Source organism: Epargyreus clarus, unplaced genomic scaffold, assembly GCF_041222505.1.
Source record: "Epargyreus clarus isolate Ecla_fem2 unplaced genomic scaffold, WU_Ecla_fem_2.2 ptg000015l, whole genome shotgun sequence".
Classification (NCBI taxonomy): domain Eukaryota; kingdom Metazoa; phylum Arthropoda; class Insecta; order Lepidoptera; family Hesperiidae; genus Epargyreus; species Epargyreus clarus.
Genome location: NW_027332223.1, coordinates 13,201,879 through 13,221,148, shown reverse-complemented (window position 1 = coordinate 13,221,148; position 19,270 = coordinate 13,201,879). Strand labels below are relative to the sequence as shown.

Below are 19,270 nucleotides of genomic sequence, written 5' to 3'. Positions count from 1 at the left end.
CTATGGATAAAATGATACAATATATTTACTTATATTATTATAAAAGTTAATAAATCACAGAGGAATACTAATTGTCCTAAAATTCAGATACATAGGTAGGTAACCACGGTAATCCTTTTCATGTGCGGGCAAAACGTCGCTTAATTAACTCAGATATACATACGTCAGACTAGATAAAATATGATAAATAACCGCTTTAAGTGACTAACTGAACTTATTTCGATTAGCAACAAGGATTTAACGGTACCTAATAGGTAGTTGTAATACAATCTAATAACTATATCTCGTTTATTTGATCTGTGTAATTACAAAAAATAGTAGAACGGTTGGAGACCTTGATCTTGGAGCTTTTATTTGTATGCGATAAGCACAGGATTTTTTTATTAAAGATATAAATATCAGGATATAAGTAAAGCTCAGTATATTATGACAAGTAGAGGTAATAAGTAGAAGAAATTATTAAATTGAAAATCAGGATGAACGTGAAATCCCTTACCAAGACCTGTAGTGTCGTTTAAATATTGCCACATATTTAAATTAAAGAAGCGAAAATGAATAATGGTGCCGTTTTCGTAGAATTTCATAAAATTATTGGATTTATTAAAATCCGCCTGATCCGTAAAATTCAACTAACTATTTCTATGATGAAACTATTGGGATTATATGTGGAAATAACTTGAAACAAAAACCCGCAGAAAATGGTTTCCCATTAAACCTTGCAATCACCATTAAAATGCAAATGGCGTAAGCATTGCTAATTATAACCAATCCGGATAAGGGTAGGAAAATTTGCAAATATCTGAATATTTAAAATTGTCGGTGTCATCTAGGGATGATAAGATCAGTTTATCTGACATACTTGTATTATGAGTAAACAATGACGATGCAACGCTACAAGGATCTCATTCAATGACAAGCTGCGTGCACGAGTTGTTACCGTAGCGTACGTAAATCTATACATATAAGTAAACATTGTGTGTCTGTCTATGAAATATTATTCACCTTAGCGTATAGACATTTTTATGTTTGTCTGTGTGTTTGCTTGGGTTAGCAATACAGTTGAGTCGATTTTGGAGTATTATTAAGGTAATATATCTCTTAAATATTTACGCTACTATAATACAATTAAACGTGTGTAAAATAAAAGTGTACCTGAATACAAACTGGTAATATAACGGCATCTTATAACACGTATGGCGTATTTACATCCAATGCATGGCCATGTAACTAGTGTAGATAAAGTGTGAAGTTGTGGAACGCGCACTCGCATGCCTAATGCGGATTCTCGGAGATTCTGCCGCGGTACCGAGTATTTATTATGTTTCGACATGATCAGCCTCTTCATTTTTTATAGCCGTTTCCCACGGACCCGATGGCGGAATGGCGATCCTCGAGATAAAAATAAATAGAAGCATTGTGATGTGAACGTATGCTTGCGTGTGTGGGTATGGCTGTATTGTGATTCGACGGAGCTACTTATTTGTACTTAAACGTGTATTAAATCTGTATTAAAATTGCAACGGATACAATGTTTATAAACATTTTGTTTATTTGACATTAAGATCCGTTTGGCTTAAAAACTTTTAAGGTTGAATTGAGAAACGTCGTTTATAAGCCTAACATAAAATGTTTTGGTTCCAATGAAAAAACTTTATGCATTATGCATTCCAAATCCGTCAAACGCGAAGAGCTTAATAATTTCTATCGAAAATAAATTGGAAGCTAATGAAGCTAGTATGTAGCGATCGCCGTCCTAGTTTCTGTCGATCTTACATAATAAGATCGCAAAGTTCACGGCCACGACACATCGGCGGCCGTTTTCACCGTAACAGCGGGCGTTCGACACCGAGGCGCGTCTAGATTCCTAACTCGGAGGCTGCATCCGGGCCACGGCAGGGATCAAGTTACGGCGGGGGCGTGCGAATGTCAAGGAACCCTATCCGCGGGCCGCGGGCCGAGGCCTGCGTCACGCGGCCGCGCCAGTCGCAGCCGACATGTCTGCGCGCGCGCCCGCCTGCGCCGCCCGCCGCGCGCTCGGCCTGCTCGCCGGCCTGCTCGCCGCCGCGCTGCTGCTGCGCGCGCCCGCCCGTGAGTACCGCCACACGCGACACGTCCTATCTCACTGTTGCGCTTTCCAAGTGACAATTACGATTGCTCCAATTAATTAAGCCTTTATAATATTATTTAAAAATTATAGCAAAGCGCAACGATTTATTTCTAGGAATATTTGAAACCCGATTCGATGTTTGCAATCAAAAGTTTATAATTAATATGCGTTTTTATTAATTTAGGCGTGTAATTTTCTCGGTATAAAGTATTGCTCGTATCTTTCCAGGTGGCGAGGAAATTTTCTCATGCGCGAGAGATGGATTGTACGCAGATTTCGAGACCGACTGTCGGGAATACGTGCGGTGCTCGGGCGGCTCGATCCGCGGGCGCTACGCGTGCGCCCCCGGGCGGGCCTTCAGCGAGGTGGCGGGCGCGTGCGTGCCGCGCCGCCGCCACTCCTGCACGCGCCGCGGCTGCGCGCCGGGCGACGCGCTGGCCTACGCCACGCCCGGCACCGCCTGCCGCCACTACTACCGCTGCGAGAACGAGACCGTCGTCGACCACACGTGCCCCCCGGGCTCCTGGTTCGACCTGGACCGGCAGGCGTGCTCGCGCGGCGCCGGCACCTGCTACGAGCCGGTGTGCGCGGGGCTGCCGGACGGCGAGTACCCGGACACGTCGCACGAGTGCCGGCGCCGGCTGCAGTGCCGCGGCGCCGAGCTGCGCGGCGTGGCGTCGTGTCCCGGCGGGGCCTGCGTGCCCGCGTGCCCGCCGCCGCGCTCCGCCGCCATCCCGCTCCCCGCCGGGGACGCCGACTTTTGCTCCGACGAGGCGTGCTCGTCGCTCTGCCAGCAGGCGGCCGACGGGGCCTACGCGGACCGCTCGACCGGCTGTCGCGAGTACTTTGTGTGTGAAGCGCGACGGGTGATCCGTCGCGGAGTGTGTGAAACGGGACTGTTATTTTCCGGAAGCGGGTGCGAGCTCGCGTCGCGAACGCACTGCCCGCCGCCCGCCCGGAGCCCCTGCTTCAACCGCCAGGACGGGCTCTACCGGGATTGGCGGGACTGCTCCTCGTGGTTCGAGTGCCGGCGCGAGAGGGTCATAGCTAGAGGAGCGTGCACGTCCGGCCAAGCTTTCGACGGGACGAAATGCGTGGCGGCCGGCGCCTTCTACTGTGACGGGCCCGAAACGTCCGCGGAGTGCGAGGGAATGCCGAGCGGCATGTACCAGGACCTGGAATCCAACTGCACCCGGTACTTCCACTGCGAGGGTCCCCTGCGGACGATGCTGGCCTGCCCGGCGGGGGAGGTGTTCGACGGCGTGCGGTGCCTGCCGGCGGCGCGGCACCTGTGCCCGAGCCTGGCGCGGGACTCGTGCTACGGGCGCGCGGACGGGCGGTACCGCGCGCCGGACTCGGGCTGCCGCGGGTACTACGCGTGCGCGGGCGGGGCGAAGGCCGTGTACGCGTGCCCCGCCGGCCGCGCGTTCGACGGGGAGGCCTGCGTGCCGGCCCGCGCGGGACTCTGCCCCATGGAGGACTACTCCTGCTTGGGCTTGGCTGATGGCTACCACGCTGAGCTACAATCAAACTGTCACAGGTAATTAAATTATATCACTTATAATAATCTTTAATGACGGTAAGATTTTAAATAAAATCCAATAGTAATTATGGTATTTAAATTCACCGTTAATCGTGTTATTTTAAAACAAATAATGTATAATATTTTGAAATGATATTTACCTAAAATTATAAATATTTCACCGTATACGGAAAGTTAACTTGCACTTGTAAGCTACTACATAATCATAATCCCGATTCCTTCGTTTCCAGATACTTCTACTGCGAGGGCGGGGACCGCATCGCGACGCTGTCGTGCCTGGGCGGGAAGATATTCGATGGTCGCGCGTGCGTGGAGGCCGCACAGCACACGTGCGGGCAGCACCCGCCCGCGGCCAGCAAGCACTGCGAGCGGGACGGCTTCTTCCTGCAGCCGGGCACCGACTGCCGGCGGTACTACTTCTGCGTCACCGGCCTGCGGACCTACCTCACGTGTCCCGCGGGGCAGCTGTTCAACGGGCAGGTGTGCGTGCCCAAGAGCCAGTACTCGTGCCCGGGCTGAGCGGGCGGGGCCGACGCTGGCTCCGCCCCCCGGCCGCCGCCGGCCTGCGAAGGAAGACCGAGAGAAACGAGATGTACCTGAAACGAGGCTGTGAATATCATCGACATATCATTATCATCATCATCACGTAGTGCATCAACGTTGTTTGTTTTAAGTCAATCAAATTTTACAAAAAGATTACATTGAAATTACCATAACAGTACCTGTATCACAGATATATATTCTGTTTTTGATACAATTTACAAACATCTACATTTTCTAACGATTCCGTTGGGTGCACTTTGCAAACGTTTCAACCAGACTGATTAATTTTAACACGGTTTTAAATCACTACTACATTTATTTTGAAAACATAATTTTCTCTAAAGTTCATTAATTGTTAATATTTAAAATATTCAATGCACCTCTTGCTAAATCATGTCATTAAATATCATTTAGTTAAATTATCTATGATTTACTCTATATTTTTAACATTAATATTTAATAATATTGTTGTAATATTTAATGGGATACTTAAATAATACACAAAACACTATATATACTCATTATTTTAATTGGCATAAAAACTTTAAGCGACCTATATAGTTGTAACATATCTATTAATTACAGTGACTATATCTTACAGTGTTACTTTACAAACACAAGCTCAGTGAATAAGAAAATATTTATTTATATTTTTTTAACATAAAAGCCATTTATTTAAAATATATTTATCCAAACCTTGATCAACAAAAACGTAGTTAACATACCTATGATTTATTAAATACAATATATCAATTATAATATAAATAATTAAAATAAAACTAAGCTAAGTAGCACAATGACATACCCTATTAAGAATCGAAACGACCAAACTTTATAATATCTAGTAACGATATTTATAAAAGAAAACAATGTAACATTTGGAATCTGAAAATTTGAGATATTTTTACAATCAATTTATAAGTATTAAACGCTGTTACATATTCTTATTTTGTTCAACATCTAAAGCGCAACCATACTAAGAACCGTTTTTTAAATAATATCACTAGCACAATGTATTCGGACAAATAACCTTATACATTGTAACTAGAACATAATACGGTATTGAAATCAATTTTGCTTGTATTACAATACGCTGTCTAACTTAGCGCTTTATTCGTAATTCGATCCAGCTAATGAATAGAAACCTTTCAATTGATCCTTGTTTGAAGTTTTTTTCTTTATTTTGTTACAAAATTTCAATAAGAATAATTTCAATTGGTCCGCACCGGGAATTAGTTACAATTCATCGAGACGTAATACAACTATAACTTATTTAAATAAAGAGTATAATAATAACTGCAATTTTTATTCGCCCGTCGCTCAATTTCTGTAACATGTAAGCGTCTATATGTATCTCGCTTACATATTATAAACAGCCACTTTTAAATTACATACTTTATTAAAATAAGTTATGTAACTAAAATAATATAAAGTGGGACACTCAAATTTGTGTAGTAATAATTTTGACTTTATATATCTAAGTTATACACAACACGTGTTATAAAGACAATGAAAATTTATGATTTTCTTAAAATAAAATGTTTTTTTTTGTACATGCGTATACCTAATAATTATAACTCCAAGTGCAACACAACTTATGCCCGCAATTATAAATAAGAAAGTTATACAAATACTTAAATAATAAAGCATAGTGTATTTCGTTAATATGTATCTACCACTAACATAAGTCAATAACATTAATTTGAAAGCATATATTATTTGAAGAATAAAATTACTTATCCAAAACAATTCCAAAAATATTAAGGTGGGAACTGATCTGTAACATTCGCTCGTAATGCAATTTTTTTTAAAGAACCATGAATCTGTAGATTTTATTTTAAAACATTATAAATTTCTGCTAACTAATATGTTCCTAACAAAAATTGGGCGAAAAATGGTTCTTATGAACTGTTGAATCTTTTAAATTCCTAATAGGCATTTTACATAAATTATGTATATCAATGAATTAGGTGAAATATTTATAGCGATTAATTTTATGTCTATAACTTTCAGTTTGAGTATAGCGAACAAAAAAATTGACAGAATAGGTCACAATAGGTCTATTACTGACCTACTACCACCACCAGTATTCACCATTTTTTCAAGTAAAATAAGCTTCTTGTAATTGTTACATTACGCTAGAATGTTCAGGTCTGTCCCCACCCTTTAATTTCAATACTAAACATTTAATATAATAAAATGCAATTTGCATAAGTTTAAATAAGTGCGATTAGATTTACTTATTAGGAAAATATCAAGAACCTTTATTCATCAAGCGACTATCAAGTTGATACAAACCTATAAAATGTATACATTCGATAAACACACAATTTAAATACCATTTTTGGCAAAATTGAATAGTATAATTAGATAATAAGTATAGATATAATATATTATATTGTCTTTCAAACTGTCCTTACGCAAAATTACGGATTTTACTAGGAGACTTTATTGTACAATACTTTTCTATAAAATTATTCAACATCGCAGAAGATCCTAATACCAATAAGATAAGTACGATTTCTGGATTAATTTCGATGGCATTTGATAGTAATTTTTAACGTTGTCTGAACATTAAGCCTCGCACACATTGGAGCGGAGAGCACTACGCAATCTTAACAACTTGTATGAACTCATCCACTATTGCTGGATAACTCCTACAGCTTACTGTTGGATGGCACTCTATATTTTTATTGAATAAATATGTATATCCTGGACCTGTGTGACCTGACTCAGGACATTTGTTAATATCGTCTTTCAGAATTTGGATCTTAACAAGTAACCAAATCCAAATCAGATCACTACAACCGGTGAGATATATAAAAAATCATAAAGTTGCAGTACTTATAGAGAATGAAATGTGATGACTTTAGCAGATTAATGGCATGCAATTTTTGCAATACATGATAGGTAATAAATTACAAGATTTTATAGACCATAAAGTAATATAAAACAAGATTACATGACATAATAAATCAAGACATGATAAAACAATGTAGAAACGATATGATTTATTTGGCCGATGTAAGCAAGATTTTTGCAATGCCGCCCAGGAACAATATGTTGAGTTATTGTGTCCCACAATGTGTGCGAGGTTTAAGCCATATGTTATTTATCTCCTTATAATCGTGGTCTTCATAATTTAGGAATGATTATTTCGCTACTTACATGACATGCACAAAAAATACATGTAAAAAAATCTAATCCGGTATTGAAATGACACTTGATGATAATGCTATATTGAAAGAATACTTTTTAAACCAATTTCAAATGCATAACTCCTACACAATACTTTTAAAAGTTATTAAGCTTATAACAGGCACACTCAGATTTCAATGATGCGTAGGCGGAAGAGACCATAATAAAATATAAGTCCCAATTCCAAAATATTTATTATTATCTCGCCGGGCCTCTTTTAATTACATGAGGTAATTTTGTCAATTATTCCACCACTACCTCCCACCTCCCTCGGTAAGATATCGTGATGTTTGCCTCGTACTGCCGCAATAAATATGATTTTATTTGACCAAATGAAGCATCTATTACTTAATATATCCCATTTTTCTCAAATTGTACAATGTTACCTGTCCACCCCGTCCCCGCTGCTCCTCGGGTTAAATCTGTCACAATTCCCTCCCCTCCTCTAAACGCCTCACATAATCAATGGATGCCCGTACGAAATTTATAACTTTCTATTGCCAATGCTGTATATTTCAAACAACTTATATTCCTCGTAGAGCGCTTTGATACATATTGGCAACGTGCATACACGTTAGAAGAATAATTCAATTCCAATTTTCTCTCCACTATATAGAAGATACACGAATGTACAATATACACACGACTCTATACGCGTAAATACATTTTTTATTCTTCTACTTCCAACTATCAAGTTATTACTTAATGTAAAAACACCCAATACACGTTTTATATTTTTTGACACACGTCAAAATTTTATTCGCCAGAATTTGTATGAACACAATCTTTATTTAATACGCTTTAAGTATTAAGTTTAAGTATTATATTATATAAAAGAAAGATTTGGTTAACATCACTTTAGGATGAAAATATTTTCTAGAACAGACGACAGGATCTAATAATTCAAACTGTTATTATAATAATGGACAACCATTATAATTAAATCGTTTAAGTTTAATTAACTTTAATTAATATTTAACCTTTGCTATAACACCTACTGTTTAAGTTACACACGAACATTATTAAGATCTCCTCTTTATATTATTATCCTGAAAGATTCAGTCTTAGTTTAAAGATAGCTGAAAAAAATAATCGTAATGAAAACATTCGTTGGACCATTAACATTAATAATATAATTTAAGAACATGAAATAATTAGAAATATATTAATAACATTAACTATTCACGATATTTCTATAAAATTCGCGTTGAAATATATCGTAGGAGTCCGAAGAGCGGCCGACTAGAGTCTTCCTTCGCTGACTAATTGGCCTAGAACACATTGCTCGAACAACTACTAACTTGATACATGTCTTTAACATTGCTATGTTTTTTTCTTTTACAACATAATACGTTTAATATGACACTCTAAAATTATATAAGAATTTCGTTTAAATGAGGTTACTTCGAAGGACGCGCCGGTCTAACAATTAATAAATTAAGGCGCTGTGAGTCAATGAAGTTTAACGGTCCGAACTAAATAACAAATAAGCGTTACTTTTACAAACTTAGATACGTAATATGCTGGAAAAAATTAAGCACACATCGGTCTGTAAATAGTCGGAGACCTAGGAACAACTTAGATAATATAATATTGCGATATAAAATTACATACAGTATGTATCAATAAATCATAAAGTAAGAATTAAATATACTTAATAACTACATTATCAACTTAAGTTCCAACTACTAAAAAATTTTCTATAACATGGTTTTTACTTTTACTACTTCTTACCATTATGGTTTTTATGAACTTTTTAACAAGTTTTGATCAAGTTATACTATTTATATGACGAAACAAGAATTACCGATTTTTTTACATTGAATATAAGAAATTCGGCAATTTGTCTTGTTCTACTTAAGTATCGAAAATCAACAAATGAACTCACAGCGCCTTAAGTATCTACTGGCAGGGAACGTGTCTAGATCACAATGCGCGGTCATCGTGTTTGGACCATGCGACGCAGGGGGTCCGCGGCGCCGCCGGCTACTGGTCGCTGGTGCCGGGCTTCGGCGCGGGCGCTAGTAGCACACTAATATCCCATACCTGGAGTAAGAAAATTTTATATTACAACTTTTTGTACCGTAACATACACATATGCACTTGAAATGTACTGTCTGGCGGATCAATTATTGTTATTACAGCTTCTTACACACATTCACATTAAAAAAAAACTTGAATATCTCTTATATTCATATTAGTGCGTTGATTGAGGTTAATTAGCTGCTAAAATTGTAATTAAATTGGTTTGAAATAAATTTCTTTCATAATGTTAATATGAATTATTAAAATTTTAACGTATATCATTATACAAATAATAAATTAAAATAATGATAAGTGTCTTGTGTATAGCCCGCGCCAAACTGCTAGTCCACTCTGAAGTTGTTGCGAGCAGGCGTAGTCATACAATTTGCTATGGCCACGCGATTCTTATCTATATTCAGAGCGTACTAGCAGTTTTGCGCCGACTTACATTGAAGTGATATAGTTCAGAAATCGTAATAATTATTAATAAAATAAGACGGTCAAACGATCTGATGCCTTTGTCCTTCCTTGTGTGTAGCAGTGAGTGTAGAAAGCGTATTTTATTATTTAGTGAGTTACCTTAATGACTCGATCCTTGCCCGCGGTGCACATGCGGCCCGTGGCCTCGTCCACGAACAGCGACGCCACTGCGTGTTTCATGTCGTGGAACGACGCTAACGATTCACGCCTGAAACGGTATTATAACAATTAAACTTAAAACAATTGAAGTATTGGAAATTAAAAGAGAAATAAGAAATTCCTAATTTTCATATTCCATAGATATAACTAGTAACGTTGATATTAAAATTTGATTATTCAGGTATCCGCGTGAAACTATTTCCTTAGTACATAATACAGTTTAATGCACCTGTATACAATAACAATGCATAACTAGCTTCATGACATCACCCTAATCATTCATCTATTTTTATGTACCATGATATGGGTATTAAAAAGAATTTGCTGAGAAGAATACGAAAAACAAGTAACGTGACTAAAAAGTTTGTTATTATTAAAACTTTTATAAAATACTACTAACTAGATCACTACCTTAGTAGAAATAAAATATAAATTATATTTCTACTAAGGCAGTTATCTAGTTTGTAGGTAGTAATGTACGTTGTCCCTGTAGTTCCGGGACTAGAATAGGGCTACGGTATCCCCTGCCTGTCGTAGGAGGCGACTAAAAGGGGGCTTTCGGGGTTGCGGGCGGCAAGAGTGGGAGCTCGAACCGTCCAGCAAGCGACCCCGGGAAGGACGGCGGTATGTGTGGTCGCATACCGTCGTAAACACTACATGTGTGGGAGGAGCGATAACTGCTCCCCCAGGGTAGAGCCCGATCGGGGCATCGCGCTTGGAGGGCTCCGGTTGTGTTCCGTCGGAGATCCCGGAGTTCTCCAACAAGCGTTGAGGACGGCCACCGGGGGGGTTTTAGTGCGGTAAAAATCCCACATAACCCGGCGTCGCTCCCACGTCGTCGGGTACCTTTTGAAGGTTTCCCCCTCGAGAGAGAAAAAAAAAAAAAAAAAAAAAAAGGTACTAATGTACGTTGTTCCTGTAGTTCCGGGACCAGAATAAGGCTACGGTATACTGGCCCTGCCTGTCGTAAGAGGAGACTAAAAGGGGGCTACCGGGGTTGCGGACGGCAAGAGTGGTAGCTCGAAACGCCCGGTCAGCGACCCCGGGATGGACGGCGGTATGTGTGGTCGCATACCGTCGTGCACATCAAACGGTGTGGCTAACGTCAAGTTCACCTGGGCGGAGCCTGATGGGGCAACGCCCCAAGAGGACTCCGGTTGCATTCCGTTGGAGATCCCGGAGTCCTCTGTGGACGGCCACCGGAAGGGTTTTAGTGCGGTAAGAGTCCCACATAACCCTGGGTCGCTCCCACGGCACCGGGTACCTTTTGAAGGCTTCCGCCTCGTTAACAAAAATAAACAGTACGTAATGTACGTACGGCTCGTGGCGCAGCGTGTCGTAGCAGACGGTGCAGACGCGCTGCGGGAACTCGAAGCCCATGACGGGCAGCGGCAGCCGGTGCGGCGAGCACGCGCCGCACACCGCCGCGCCGCACCAGCGGCAGTGGTGCTGCCGGAGACCTGCCATACGAACAGGCGGTTGAAGTGAAACTTCTTTATGCGAATGATAACATAATCCCACAATATGACGCTTATTTTTACTTATGTAAATAATTATCGAGTAAAATTAATTTTTGTAATAAAGTTTGAACAATATAAATCTGCAAAGAAATCTCTTTTTTTTATTAAAAACACTATTGATAAGCTCCCTGGCAAAGTCCACAATAACTTAATTGTTTCTGCATTGAAGTTGACCCTTTTTTTCACCACTTTACTGTCACTTGCAATGTCTAACTCATACACGTTTAGAAACCCCATGAACATTCACATAATTATATTTAACCAGCTCACTACAAAGTAGAACAGACACAAATCAATCATTGGTGTCAATTGGCATCCATACCAATTGTAGGACCGGTAAACTGCTTCACCAGCAGAAAACACAATTTTCTCCGCCTTGATATCAATACACGAACTGATTGCTCCTTCACCACACCGTCCCACACTCACCCAGCTGCTTCTTCTCCATCATGGCGCGCACGTTCCAGATGAAGGGCGCGCGGCACAGCTGGCAGAGGTCGGCCTCGCGCCACGCGGGCGTCTCGCGGCGCCGCACGCCCATCTCCCACACGCCGAGCGCGCCGTCCTCGCCGCACGACACCAGCCGCGCGCACCCGCCGCAGTACCACAGGCCGGTCACTTTGTTGCTGCAACACACAGCAGAGTTTAAACACCTATATGTAACATTAAACACAGAGGAAATGCGTTTTGGTAAGAAAAGGCAAAAAATGTTTAATGTAACTGACATCGGATCATATGGCACAACACCACATGACATCTAGCGATAATTTAGCAACTTTTATAAGTTAGTTTTTGTCAGATACGAGAGATAGCGCATTTTAAAATACGTTTAATAAAAAAGTAGTCCTAGAATATTAATCAAGAATTACTTACCTATGTCCTTGTAACTCATATGCTGTGCCTTTCTGCCCACCGATATCCCATACTATAATAGTTTGGTCGAAGGACCCGCTAAACAGTAGTTGAGGTAGGGGAGCCCAGTTTAAAACTCTTACCGAACTGAAAAAAATATATGATAAAAACAAATTAGTATAGTCTATTTATATATTAATGAACTATACATTGTAAAGAACAATATAATGAACACAATTAATATAATTCATTTTATTGTCTAACATAGTAAATGTCGGACAATAAAATTTATAATACAATAACAACAATAAAGTTAATACCTTAATCATATTCTGAGAGAGGTGTACTAAACATAAAGTAATAAAATAATAATCCGTTTTAAAAAAACATTTATATTTACAATTATGGCAATAAGGATTTAAATGGAATTTAAGTGAAATAAGATGGAAGAGGTGAATTAAATATGAAAGAGTTTTAAAAGGGCACCTATGCGTTCTTCAGACATATAATTCCAGATATATGGAATATCTGGAATATTACGATGTCTCGACATACTAGTAAACTAACAGAACGTTAATAAAAAGTAATATTTCTCCATCAAAAGGTTTTTTAAATTAAGAAGAAGTGACCTAATCGACTTCGATCGATCATGTGATATATTAATGTTATTGTACTGCTATAAAAATATTCAAATAAAATGTGAGGACTCATTATTACGGTACGATATTTCAGCTTGCAACCACAGACCACAACGTGAGTAAACCACAACGGACTTAATCTAAACATTGCCCGGGTTCAATAATATTTTGATGTTCCAGAATTTCGTGTTTCTTGGATATAAATTATGGTGGAGCGGTCACCATACTGGTGTGACGCGCAGACGCAGAGGAATGCGCGTTCAAACCCGACCAGGTATTTTGTGGATTAAAATAATGAACTTAAATTTATATTTTATGTCTGGGTGTTTGTATATTTGTCTATATGTGTGTCCATGGCACCCACGACAAATGGAATCCTAGTTTAGTATAGTGGGTGTAAAAAGCAATTTTTTTAAAGTATTTAGAGACATACAGGACTATAAGCATAAATTCGTCATTAAGCTAACTTTGCACTACTAGGAATGGAACAAGAAACCCTTATGCCCATCTGAAATATTTTCATAAACGGCAATCATTTTTATTATATATAACTTCGAAGTGTTGTATTACACACAACCTTATGTACCTACTCTATGGTAATTAAAAAAATGTTATCGCAAATTATGCAAATCGCTATCGTGTATTGTGTTAACGCTATTCGTCAACTGCTAACAAAAAAGGGGAATCGATTGACTACTGGCAGAATAGTAAATTAGATAGTCAAAAGGTTTATCTTATATATAAAATTCTCGTGTTACAATGTTAGTTACCGTACTCCTCCGAAAGGGCTTTACTGATTTTCACCAAATTTTATATGCATATTCAGTAGGTCTGAGAATCGGGTACTATCTATTTTTCATACCCCTAAGTGATAAGGGTTGTTCACCCTTAACATTTTTTTATTTATATAGCAACACAATGTTTGCCGGGTCAGCTAGTACAACTAATATTTTTACCCGACCGCGGAGGTATGTTTTTGTAAGTATGTCTCATTATTTGGCACGCCGTCCAGCCCAAACGGCTCGACAGTTTTTAAAATATGAGGCGATGTAAGTTCTGGGATTTACATAGGCTACATTAAATACATCAATTATTTTCAAGCAGGGCATTTTTTTGTTTTTTTTTTTTTTAAGTATAATATACAGTGAGTATAATATACAGTTAGAAGTATAAAATACAGTGTAAGAAAACACGGCGACCACCTTCGGGATAACTATTTTATCTAAAATACACAAAATAATAACTAAACTTAAATGCCAACGTAGCTATATACACACACGGTAACTACGACATAAAGAAGTTCATTATACACCGTTTACATTGTAGCGTGTTCATAAATCGTTAGTACGTTTAGTCCGAATGTATCAACCATAGCTTTGTTCAATCTACTATTGCCATGGTCGAAGTAATGAAATATAATCCTAATATAAAATTTCACATACTACAAATGTAGAATAAAACTATGTTATACTTATAAACAACAGTCTTTGTATTAGGATAAACAATTCTTAAGAACAGGAGGAAAAGATTTTTTTGTTTGTAATCGATAAACCTTGAAACTACTGAACCTTTTTTACCATCGGAAAGTTACATTACTCAGATTTAACGACTATATTTAATTATTCATGCTACTTTGAGTGAAACTGCGTCTAGTACAACATATTTAGGCGATGAAGATGGCGCCACCGCACTACTCATCCTGAATCGCGCTATCGAAGTTTTCTGAACATGCGATGATATCATATATATTCTAAATTTAAATTATTATTTATTAAAGTAGAGTAAAGTAGAGAAAGATGACCCCTATTTAAGACGTTATGAAGATCAACAGAAGATCTTTCTTGTCAATATGTAATTAAAAAGCTAGAAATAAAAAAAACATAATGGATTTCCGATATAATTTTCGATACATGGAAGATACGCTGTCAGAAAGTTACCAAAGCACTGCAAAGTAAAAAAAAAAACATTTATACACCAGATATAGACTCTCGGAGGAGTACGGTAACTAACATTGTAACACGAGAATTTTATATATAAGATAAACCTTTTGATTATCTAATTTACTATTCTGCCAGTAGTAGTAGTAGACTTACCCCGAGTGGCCTTTAAGCGTGGTGACCAGAGTGGCGCAGTTGTTATCTAGCTTCAGCATTGTTATCTGGCCGCTGTAGTCGCCGACGAACGCGTATTTTGACTGCGAGTCGAATCTGATTACCGTCCGCTCAGGAAACCCGCTTACATATTCATGATTACACAAGCTTTACATAATTTAGTCCGACACAATGTAAATATATCAATGGTTCGCTGAAATTATACAGCTTTACTTTGCATTTAGTCTGTTCAAAAATGTATTTAGTGTTTTTTTATAAATGTTTTCTGAATATTTCATCTAAGCATCTAATCATTTTCAATAATGTGACATTTAAACACATGTATTATCATTTAATTATGTATAGAATTTTGAAACAATAAAAATAAAGATATAATATTAATAACACTCTACAATAGTGAAGAAAATCATCTCAATGAAATTAACATGGCTATCAGTACGTCTTTATAATGTATACAATATTTGATGTCAGCACTGCAGACTTTAATTATTTTAATTTCAAAGCTCTTCTACATTCCTAACCCTATCGTTATCTAAAATTCATATAGTATGACTATGATTTCATATGCCAAAAGGATACTGCAAAGCTGTGCACCACGCCTCGAACGAGTAGCCACCGATACGGCGGCCGGTCTCGCTGCAATGATACGCGAACAGCTTGTCGCGGCTCACCGACAGCACCCACTCACAGCCCAGCGAGAAAACCACCGCCGTCACACGGGCCGTATGCGCTAAGTACTCACGACTCTGGGTAAAAAGATATATTTCAAAGAAGGAAAGAAAATATATGTACTACGAGTATATCTAATGTGAAAGTAACAGACAGAACTAACTAACAGAATGGGACGAAAAATAAAACATCAGGGAAATTTTACACAAAAGGAGACTCAGTGACATTAATCCACAAATGATCTCAGACTAGCTGATCACACCATGTAAATGAAGTTTTTTGTGGATTAACATGATAAACAATTCGCACAACTTTTACAGCAGCAACACATCAACAATCAACTTGAATGATTCCTATCCAATTGGGACTTGGTTATAGATAGATTTCTCGTAGTCTCGTCATCTCGTACCAACTCATACTGACAACTGATGTCCTTAGCACATAAATCACCCCTGATAGGATGAACTGCAGGAAGTGAAAGTGGCGCTAATATTGAAAAGTATTTGTACATCATCAGTAGCACATCAATGGTGCTTATTTAACCATATATAAAAAAAGTTCTGACACAAAATGGTGTATTGCATTATATATGCAAATAAGGCACAGCATAACAGAGATAATGAAACAAGTCAATTTATGTTAAGCCTCTCAATTAACTGCATGGAACATTCTTTATTTAAGCTAAATTGACGTAAATATTTCATTGTGAAACATGAACTTTGTAATGGTTTCACTTTTAACACATTACACAATGACGCACACATTGCATTTTCTTAAATATCATTTTGTTTGAGTTTTTGATAAAAATAATGGAATTTACTTTAACTTCCAGAACATGCAAATAATACTAAAAACACTTACAGGGTTTATCCTATTGCAGTCTTGAGCTAATGTGAACTCCGAGATAGTGCCATTCTCCTGCCCGATAAATAATTGTCGGGTCTCAGGTGTGTAGAACATAGATGTGCATCCGGACGGCATGTACTGGCATATGCTTGGCCAATACTGCCCTGAGTCACGCTTTAGCCATACTCGAACAGTCCTAGAAAACACATTGCAATATTAATGATGCATATATTATAATAACCCTCAATAAGATCGTAGAACTCAGATTTGGTTGATTACTTTGGTTGGTAGACCTGTTTCACTGATCTAATGTAGTGTAAACGGGTGAAGACACATTTGCGAAGCCTGTTTTGAGTACATCTTAAAATATAGTAATTCTAGCTAAAACATTTTTTTACAGAGGGTAGTCTTCATATAGCTTATAATTACTACAGGTATATAATGAATGTGTTCAACCTTAAGGTACACTTAAAAAGGCATTCCATGAAGCCCATTCTGGTAATAGGCTATTGGCATGAAGCTTCTTCACTATTTCAAACTTTTCCGCCCACCTGTAATTGTGTATGCATGACTAACAATAAGAATGTGTCTGTATAATTTACATAACATGGATTTTTGAGCCTTAATTGAATAAATAAGGAAAATAATTATTTTTATCACATTACATTAGATGTTTAGTACAGTATCAAACATGTATAATAATCTCTAATGAAGGTGGTAGAACCTTTTGTGGTTCGACTCCGGCGGCACCACCGCCACACCTATAACCTCTACCTAATAACTGCAGTGTTAGGCACTGCTGTGTTCCGTTTTGAAGGGTGTGGTAAGGGAGACAGACTTTTCCGAGACATTGCAGCTCAGGGGTAGCGGCGCGCGCATCTATGGCCGACCTCAGGTAGGACTATCTAATCCTATCTGGGGTTGATTACAGATGTCCATGGGCTGCAGTTGCCACTTACTATCAGGTGGACTGCATGCTCGTCTGCTGCTCCTATATTATATAAAAAAAAATATAAAAAATCTCATAAATCCATGAAAAAACTAATAAGCTTGTTATAACAATATAAATAGATAATTGATAAACATAAACCATTCAATTACATATAAATCATAACTTTATAGTTACATTTACAAGATTCTAATTAAGTTGGAATACTGTAAATATCCAAGTTAGTCTTAAAACTATTATGGGTACATGACAATAATGGGAAGACATTAGAGCTCTATACTGCTAATTAACAGGTGATGACATATGTGTAATATTTTGCTAGTCCATAACAACTGTATCAAAACTATTAGCAACAAAAACAATAAAACTGTTAATGTATTTTGGAACTAAAACAAAGTGGGAACACAATCACTTTTTGAATGTATGTAGGCGTTGTGAAATCAATGAATTGCCGGGCGAAAACAGGGTATGACGCGACAAATTTCTAAGAAAATTGACCACCGTATGGAGAGAAAAGTACATCGCACAACCATAAGATCCAATGAAAAAGACACAGAAAAGTTATTCGTAACACGTACTTATCATCACAAACGCTAATAACTCCATCCTCGCCAGGAATCACCACGGCAGCATTCACGTCGTCAGTACAACCCTCTAATTTATTCAAAAGTGCCGGCTTCTTCGTCGTAGAAAACCTATCGTTTGGTGTCCTGGGCGCAGGCTTTATCTCAGCGGCCATATTTCAGATTTAAATGGTTTCTAACACGAAATAAACACCCTATTCGTCACTTCTTTCTCTGTACGAAAAGAAAAACGTCATAATAATTTTGACATTCCGGTTTAGAGGTTCGATTCTCAAAGTTGCACGATCACAAAGCGAATGTTAAAAATGACGATTACATTTTATATAGGGTACGAATTCCAGTTGCATGTGGATATCATAGAGTATTATTATATGCAGGGTACTGGGTAGTGGATATGCACGTATACGGAGCATTCTTAAATCGATTAGGTGTTAAGTTTACACTGCTTGTAATTTCACAAAAAAAGTAGTATTTTTTTTTAATTATAATAACTTACTATTTTATTAATTTGAATTATGTATCATAGGTTTTAAATCAAAACACCAGAGGATAAATTGTATTGTATACAGCAATATTATAAAAATGAAAAATATTTTTGAATGAAATCCAATCGAATTTTCTATAATTTATGTAATTTTAAATTGATATCTACTCATTATGATTTTGTAATATCGAGTATCGATCGAGTAAAATATGATTACAGAATAAACCCCAAGTCGTTTTACGTTCCGTTTTACGTTAAAATTATAGTTTCCATACCACAGACAACTTACTTTATTTAAATCTGTAACACAGATAAAATTAATAGTTAAAACATTTCTTTAAAAAAAATGTATTTTAGTATTAAAATTAATTCCATTTTTCCAAATGTATTATATATGTCCTTTTAGATCCTTACGTTAGCAAGAAAGTAAAATATGGTGGTTAACGTTTTTATAATATTTCATCTTATTTTGAAGAGCGTAGCAGGGCTGGTTGGTTTTAATCTTTTTGATAATGATGATGTTGAAATCTCTCAGTAAATATTACTATGAAGTATGAAATAA

At 38.0% G+C, this 19,270-nt stretch overlaps 2 protein-coding genes across 2 annotated transcripts; one reads left to right on the top strand and one right to left on the bottom strand.

Annotated features, from left to right (window-relative positions):
* Positions 1–1,591: 1,591 nt before the first annotated feature.
* Positions 1,592–5,746, top strand: LOC140748193 (uncharacterized). Its single transcript, XM_073080944.1, has 3 exons — positions 1,592–2,088; positions 2,336–3,647; positions 3,881–5,746. The coding sequence occupies exons 1-3, from the start codon at positions 1,995–1,997 to the stop codon at positions 4,167–4,169; spliced, it is 1,695 nt and encodes a 564-aa protein (XP_072937045.1). The 5' UTR covers positions 1,592–1,994; the 3' UTR covers positions 4,170–5,746.
* Positions 5,747–9,115: 3,369 nt separating this feature from the next.
* On the bottom strand, positions 9,116–18,502 carry Wdfy2 (WD repeat and FYVE domain containing 2). The gene is made up of 9 exons (XM_073080943.1): positions 18,219–18,502; positions 16,707–16,887; positions 15,756–15,922; positions 15,159–15,272; positions 12,449–12,574; positions 12,005–12,201; positions 11,374–11,515; positions 9,996–10,104; positions 9,116–9,437 (listed from the first exon to the last, which is right to left on the bottom strand). The coding sequence occupies exons 1-9, from the start codon at positions 18,377–18,379 to the stop codon at positions 9,378–9,380; spliced, it is 1,257 nt and encodes a 418-aa protein (XP_072937044.1). The 5' UTR covers positions 18,380–18,502; the 3' UTR covers positions 9,116–9,377.
* Between the last annotated feature and the right edge of the window lie 768 nt (positions 18,503–19,270).